The sequence below is a fragment of the Solanum verrucosum genome, unplaced genomic scaffold (assembly GCF_900185275.1).
Source record: "Solanum verrucosum unplaced genomic scaffold, falcon-dt-bn FXZP01000062.1, whole genome shotgun sequence".
Lineage (NCBI taxonomy): Eukaryota > Viridiplantae > Streptophyta > Magnoliopsida > Solanales > Solanaceae > Solanum > Solanum verrucosum.
Window position 1 is genome coordinate 4015790 of NW_026020477.1, and position 7936 is coordinate 4023725.

The 7936-nt window shown below is 28.5% G+C and overlaps 1 protein-coding gene across 1 annotated transcript; it reads right to left on the reverse strand.

The window, feature by feature from the left end:
* Positions 1 to 5620: 5620 nt before the first annotated feature.
* Positions 5621 to 7688, reverse strand: LOC125809263 (40S ribosomal protein S29). Its single transcript, XM_049488928.1, has 3 exons — positions 7545 to 7688; positions 6458 to 6557; positions 5621 to 5879 (listed from the first exon to the last, which is right to left on the reverse strand). Exons 1-3 carry the CDS (start codon positions 7604 to 7606, stop codon positions 5871 to 5873), a joined length of 171 nt encoding a protein of 56 aa, XP_049344885.1. The 5' UTR covers positions 7607 to 7688; the 3' UTR covers positions 5621 to 5870.
* Between the last annotated feature and the right edge of the window lie 248 nt (positions 7689 to 7936).

The window sequence follows — 7936 nt, forward strand, 5'->3', positions numbered from 1 at the left end:
CACTATCATTTCTCATCATTTCATCAAGTTCTCAACTCCAAACTCACATGTGAGGCTCTAGTTTCACTAGTTCGTTTTTAGGGTCGTTACACAAAGCATCAACTAATGGGTCCAAATCAAGTGGAAAAGGCATAGAGGATCCCTAAAGGGTAGGGTTTCCTAATTGCTTCCTCACTGTCTCCTCCGCCTCTTTCTTCACAATGTTCTTCACAGGAGCTTTGAGGAACATCACCTTCCTTATCCTTATGTTGTGGGTTATCTATGTACATATATTCATTCGACTTGACACATCTTTTTTGTTGATGAGGTGAGTTTCTTAAAAAAAAAGAAAGATAGAAGGATGAATTTTGCAACTTTTTGGATAGTGTAAGGATGATTTTTGTTCACTTATATAACAGAAGGATGTACTTTAAGTCTAAGTCATACTTCAGGGATGATTTTAGCCAAAAACTCAAAGAGGTATGAGTGAAGAAGATGATGTTGCAATAAAAAATAATTGAAAGAAATGAAAATAAATAATTATGAATGAAGGTCATCGAGGTGCCATATCACCTTGTCTATGTTCCTCCTTTATATATAACTAGGAAACTTGTCTGTACTTCACGCGATATAACAATAATTTAAAATGAACGTTTTATAAATTAACTAGAAATAAAGAGACAAATTTTATTTTGATTAGAGTTGAGACTTTTTTTCCTCTTAAGCAATTGTTTATTTCTCTTTTAATTCTTATATTTATATGTTATATATATGCATAACTGCCGCTAATATATAGGACATTTTTTTCCTTTATATACTTCAATAATTTTTTAACATAAGTAAATGAAAGACATAGGGAAAAAAGATTAAAAAAAGAAGAAGAAATAAATAGATAAATAAAAATAATGATCCTTTATAAATAAAAATAAGAGAAAATGGTCAAATGAGCCCCCAACCTATTATTGGATCTTCAACTACAAATTTATATTTTACGGGGATTCTATTACCCCCCTGAACTATTTAAAATTGAAATTATTACCTCCCTAAATTCTTACGTGGCAAAGTGAGTTATTTCACTCTCTTTGAGAGAGTGAAGACCAAAAATAATTATTAAAATTTTATTTTTAATATTCTTTTTGTTTTTTCCCCTTTATTTGTTTCTTTTTAAAAAAAAAGAAGAAGTCAAATTAAAACACCCAAAGTAATTGAAAAATCAAAACAAACAAAATCAAAAGAAAAAAAAAGCTACAGAACAATTTGAAAACTAAGCTCCAAGCGACGGTCCGATGTTGCCGCATTGATGCCAGAAAATTGAGGTACATAGTTGAAGCCAACCTCAATCACACCAAACTTGAAACTCCTATGAAATTGTCAACTATATAACTCCCATCATTGTAGATTTGCCATGGAAATAGCACAAAAAGCTTGGATAAATTTCATCTAAGACAATCATCTCATCTCTAATTTCATTTCTTCTTCTTAGCAACTTAGTAGAGCATTCATGTCAGCCATCAAATTTCACCATCACGATATGAAAATCACCACCATTACAATATCTATCACCACCACCACAAATCATAGAGAAATCTCATTCCCACTCTCCACAATTAAAATCTATTAAGTAAATTACTGCACATTCATTTTCAAAATCAACTAATAGTCATTAAAACTCCATTGAAATACCATTTTGAAGCTATTGTAACAAACGTTTTCAGTTAACAAAATTCATTCAAACAACTTAATAATGATGGAAATCTCTAAAAAAAAAAAAAAGGTTCTTAAAATTTCCTCATTGGAAAAGATTCTGACGGACAATTTATTTTTTAGGTCAATTAAATTGACATTAGATCTTATCATTTATGCACCTATCCCATGACCATAAATTTAATAAAAAAAATTAAAAAAGGGAAGAAAAAAAAGAAAAAATGACATTGATGTGTTCAGGGAGTTAAAGAAAAAGGAGGAAGAGAAAGGGGAAAAAAAAAGGAAAGAAATATCAATCAAAAAGGTAATAGAATTAAAAAAAAAATACACGTGTCAAATGCGTGGATTTCACTGATCAACACAAATGTGATTGTGACTTTTTAAGGAGGTAATAATTTCATTTTTAAATAGTTTAGGGGGGTAATAGGACCCCCGTAAAGTATAAGTGTGTAGTTGAAAATTCGATAATAGATTGGGGGCTAATCATTTTCTCTAAAAATAATGATCATAAAGAGGCGCCACATCAGATTTTTGATTTTGTAGCAAATTTTTTCTTAATAATAATAATATTATATTCTTTAGAATAATTAAATGAAAACAATAATGAAAATGTCAATACAAAATGAGAAAAAAAATTATGAATGTTTATTATAGAAAGTATCATATCGTTTTATATATGCTTAATTATATGTGTATATACGATATAGATATTAAAAAAATACAAGAAAATAAAAATATTGATGAACCATCAATTAATAATATTGAGTCATCTATTATATTATATAGAATAAATATAAAATTGAACAATTTCACTTTTATGGATAATGGGCTTTCTTCTTTTTCTTTTTTTCCCCAAACAAAATGTATTAACTACATTTATAAGCACATGATTAAAAAAAGATGAATTTTCCAACGTCTAATTGTATATCATTAATACAGAAAGAAGTTAATAACACTTATTTCAAATGCAATAACATATATTACGTATAATGCATCTTATTAATTTTATGAACCAATACAAATGATTTATTTGTAATAGAAGACTTCTTATTTCCTTTTAATTTCTTGTTATAACATTAATTTTTGCCTATATTTTTTATTCATAAACTTTAAAAGTAATTTTCAAAGTTACACAATATCAATCACTAATCCTATTTTTAAACAAATTTTATCTAAGAATATTATATATCATAAAAAAAAAATAAAAAAAAATAGGAACAAAGTTTATTTTTATGAATTTAGAAATTTAGTCCATAAAATTATCTTAGAAGAAATCTGTTATATGTATCAAGCTTCTCGATATAGATGAAAAAACATTTATTCAATTCAATCAACTTTTCACCTCCTACTATAATTGTCTTCTTTATTAGGAGATTTTAATAGATATATTCATGTATTCATCAACCTTCAATTTTTATAATTCTTAATTAATTTTATTGATGTGGAGTAATAATGTATTAAAAGATGAGAGATGAAAAGATAAAAATTAACCTATATATATTTGTAATAGGAGAGTTCTTATTTTGAGTCATCAATTAATAATATTGAGTCATCTATTATATTATATAGAATAAATATAAAATTGAACAATTTCACTTTTATGGGTAATGCACTTTCTTCTCTATTTTTTTTTTTCACAAACAAAAGATATTAACTACATTTATAAGCACATGATTAAAAAAAAGAGATAAAATTTCCAACTTATAACTGTATATCATTACTATAGAACGAAGCTAATAACAATTATTTCAAATGCATTAACATTTATTACGTATAATGCATGTTATCAATTTTATGAACCAATACAAATGATTTATTTGTAATAGAAGACTTCTTATTTCCTTTTAAATTTCTTGTTATAAAATTAATTTTTGTCTATATTTTTTATTCATAAACTTCAAAAGTAATTTCCAAAGTTACACAATATCCATCACTAATCCTATTTTTGAACAAATTTAATCTAAGAATGTTATATATAAAAAAAAATTGAAATAAAATAGGAACAAAGTTTATTTTTATGAAGTTAAAAATTGAGTCCATAAATTACCTTAGAAGAAATTTGTTGTTTGTACCAAGCTTCTCGATATAGATGAAAAAATATTTATTCAATTCAATCAACTTTTCACCTCTTACTATAATTGTCTTCTTTATTAGGAGATATACATGCTGATGTCACCTTTCAAACCAAGCTCTTGTTCCTGCTTTAGAGGTTCGAACACAAAAGCCCACTAGCCGAGCTGAACTGGTTAGTGATGGAAGCAATTCCCACGAATTGAGATCAAAAGGATGTACTTGCCCCCTTCCCCAAACATTACTGCTCATCCACAACATGGGCAATGATAGACAGACCAAAGATTTGCGCAGTCCTTGTGTGCTTGCTTTGTGCTTCTTCACTCATGCTTGTCATCTGCTCGTGTTTTAATATATATATTCATGTATTCATCCACCTTCAATTTTTATAATCCTTAATTAATTTTATTGATGTGGAGTAATAATGTCAAAGATTAGAGATGAAAAGACAAATTAGCCTATATATATATGCGCGCGCGCGTGCGTGTGTGTGAGATAGAGATAAGAGAGTTCTTATTTTCATTTTCATTTCTTGTTATGAAATTAACTTTTGTCTATATTTTTGAGTCATAAACTTCAAAACAGTTTTCAAAGTTACACAATATCAATCACTAATCATATCCTTGACCAAATTTAATCTAAGAAAATATACATCATAAAAGAAATTGAAATAAAATAGGAGAAAAAATTGTTTTTATGAATTTAAAAATTGAGTGCATAAATTTACCTTAGAACAAATTCGTTATATGATATAGCATGAATCATCAAAATTTAACAATGTTGAGCAAAAAAATAGTAATGAAGCAAAAATATAAAAACTTTCAACTAATAAGATTATAAATTTTAGCATATAAAGAAAATTTATTGAGGATAAAATACATATAAATAAGCGTAATTAAAATAAATATTCATCAATACATCATCTCATTAGATGAATTGCTACTATATACAAAAATTAAAATACATTAAGAATTATGTTGGAGCATTTTTCAAGCACAACTAAACTAAAATGGTTGACACATATATGCATAGTTTGGTAATGAAATATATATATGTTAATTTTTGTCTTTTCATCTCTCATCTTTTAATATATTATTACTCCACATTAATAAAATTAATTAAGAATTATAAAAATTGAAGGTGAATGAATACATGAATATATATTAAAATCTCTAATAAAGAAGATAATTATCGAGGGAGGTGAAAAGTTGATTGAAATGAATAGATATTTTTTTAATTATAAAAAATAAAATAAGTAAATAATTTTTTCTCCCATCTTTTAAGATATGCAAAATTAAATAATGAAAGTTACAAGTATGGAATATTAGATAGTTATGAGTATTTTATTAATATAAGTAAGACTATCATTTATAAATATGTAGAGGTGTGAGTTACAAAGTTGAATTTTTTTATATTAATTAATTGTAAAAATAAAAAATCATAATCAAAAAAGGAGAAAAAAGAGAGATAAAAATAACTTTGCTTATATCTAATTTAATTTAATTTATCTTTATATATATAAATAACAATTACATATGTAATATTTTAATTACAATTATATTTATAAATGTTTTAAATTAAATAAAGAAGGCAAAAGAAGAAATCTTGGAAAGATATAAATAGTATAATATTATTGAGGAAAGAGAAAATGTAAGTAGTTATTTTCAGAAATTTTTAAAAGCATAATTATTTTGAAAAAAATAACGGAAAATAAAGAAGGAGAAAGAGAAATCTTAGGAAGATATAAGAAACATCTTCATGGTGGTTTTGATTTGGTTTCTAAATTTATAGGCCACTGACGTAATTGATTATAGATATTTCTTATGAAAAAATCAAACCAAACAGACTAGACATCATGTAGATAATATAATTCTGACTATTTCATTGACATAAAACGATATTATAAGGTACTCATTTGGGAACTTAAATCCCCATCAATTCAATCCCACTAACAAAAGAGTTATGTAGGGAAAAAAGTAGATGAAAATAGAACACTGAAACAAAGCTAAACACAGTGATATATAAGTCTGAAAGCAATCCACTATAAATCCGCTAACATAAATCAAAAGAATCCCATTGCACCATATGAAGAGATCCTCTACTGAAACTGGCCCCGATCAGCGGTACTGCAATACAAATCAAAGAGATCAATCACTTGCTAAAAGGTGAAAAGAATCAAAAGACAATCCAAAAACCAAAATGAACTAAATAGTCAATGAATCATTTGTAATCAAGTTTTGAGAAATCGCTGACAGGTTTTAATGGCTATTGGCAAATCAAAAATGCTAAAGAAACATACTTTGAGGGGTTCTTTGAACCAAGAGTTTAGGTTATAAGGGGCCGTATAATTAATGAAATGGCTACAGCCATAAGCTTGGAAAAATCTTCAAGTACTTCATTATATTAGATGACAGTGGAATGTGATTTACAAAGCAGATATCTGAATTTCCACATTTCTGTTGCTATTTAGTTGCAAACATAAGGGTAACAAGCAGAGCTCAGCTTGTCTCTGACAGTAGACAAACAGAGCTTAACGTGTCTCTGACCTTACACAAGCAGAGCTTAACGTGTCTCTGACCGTAAACAAGTAGAGCTCAGCTTGATACAACTCACAATCCAACCAATACGGAGGGAGCAGGGTGTAAACAAAAGGATTCAGCTTCTTTATATTCATGACTATGCCTATGCAGATTCAGCATTTTACCTTTATGAAACCAATTTCCTTGGCATTGCTGCGGAAGCACTGCCTGCAGCACATGAGTCCATACTTCCTAATAATTGCATGTGGATTTCCACACACACGGCTGCATAAAACACCAATTTTCCACATGAGAAATTAGATATGCATTCAATCTCTTTTGGTAAGACTCTTAACATGAAAGCAAATCCAACTAGGGGAAGCCAAAAGGAACGAATGAGTATCTAGAGGTACATCATTCCAACTAGAGGAAGCTGAAAGAATGAATAAACATCCATAGGTACATGGTCTAGCACTATGGTCATGGTCATGGTATACTCAAAATAAAAGATGTCATGAAAACCAAAATCAAATGTTCAACGCAAGCTCATCATCTTAACACAAGCTCATCTTGCCAAAGCAAATCAGAGTCCCACATAGGGAAGCTCAAAAGGAATTAAACTATATCCAATATACAGTTTCTTGAGTAATACTCTCCTAATTTGCATCAAATGATAGGAAAAAAACAAAAACCAAAACTTGCACAGAAAAACATCTGATCCATTCCAATAAGCACTAGAAATATAACACTTATCAGCAGATGTTATCTACAGCAAATGCATAACCACACACCTACAAATGTCCGGTCAGTATTTGCAGAAGGGAAAAAAAGATCATATACGGAACAGATTAAACAGCTGTATATCATTGAAAGGAAATAAACACAATGCACTAGGAATAATTTTATCAGGAATGTATGTTCCATAAGCTACCAACCCTAGAAAAAGGAGAAGGCATATCATCAATTACACAATTTATACATGCTTAGAAATTATCCAGTGTTTACTTTTTCATATTTTGAACTCAAGTGAAAATCGAAAGGCCACCACTACCATCATATCACTATAACACTAATATACAAGTACCAATTTAATCAAGACTCCTGATTGAAAAAATCGCAAACTGACTGCCGCAATAAATCATAAGAGTTGATACATACAAGCATATAATTGTAACGATGAAATTGAATGAAATAATTGAATTAAAGATCTCTCTCAATCATCTTCTCTACTTGAAATTAAATCAAACAAGGGAGAAAAAAATGATAAGATACCAGGTGCGGGAACCAGGGCCGTAGTTCTTGGGGTGAGCGTTCCAGATGTTAGAGTGACCCATCTTCACAAAGCAGAGGCTGAGGCTGCGCTTTCTGATATATCAAAAACCCTAATTACTCAATACCTCTCCTTTACTTGCTTCCAGTTACGAATAGAGGATATATATATATACATATAGCTTAGGCCGTAGGGGCAGTAATGGAAATGTTGTTCAGAAACACTTTAAAAAAAGGATTAATAATTTAAAAGATAAGTTTTAAATATATACTTCGTGCAATAAAGAAATTAATTTATGATAAATATGAGGGGAAAAGGTCTGATATATCCTTCAACTTTGTCATTTAGAACTGATGTATCTTTCATTATGAAATTGCCTTATATATACTCTTAC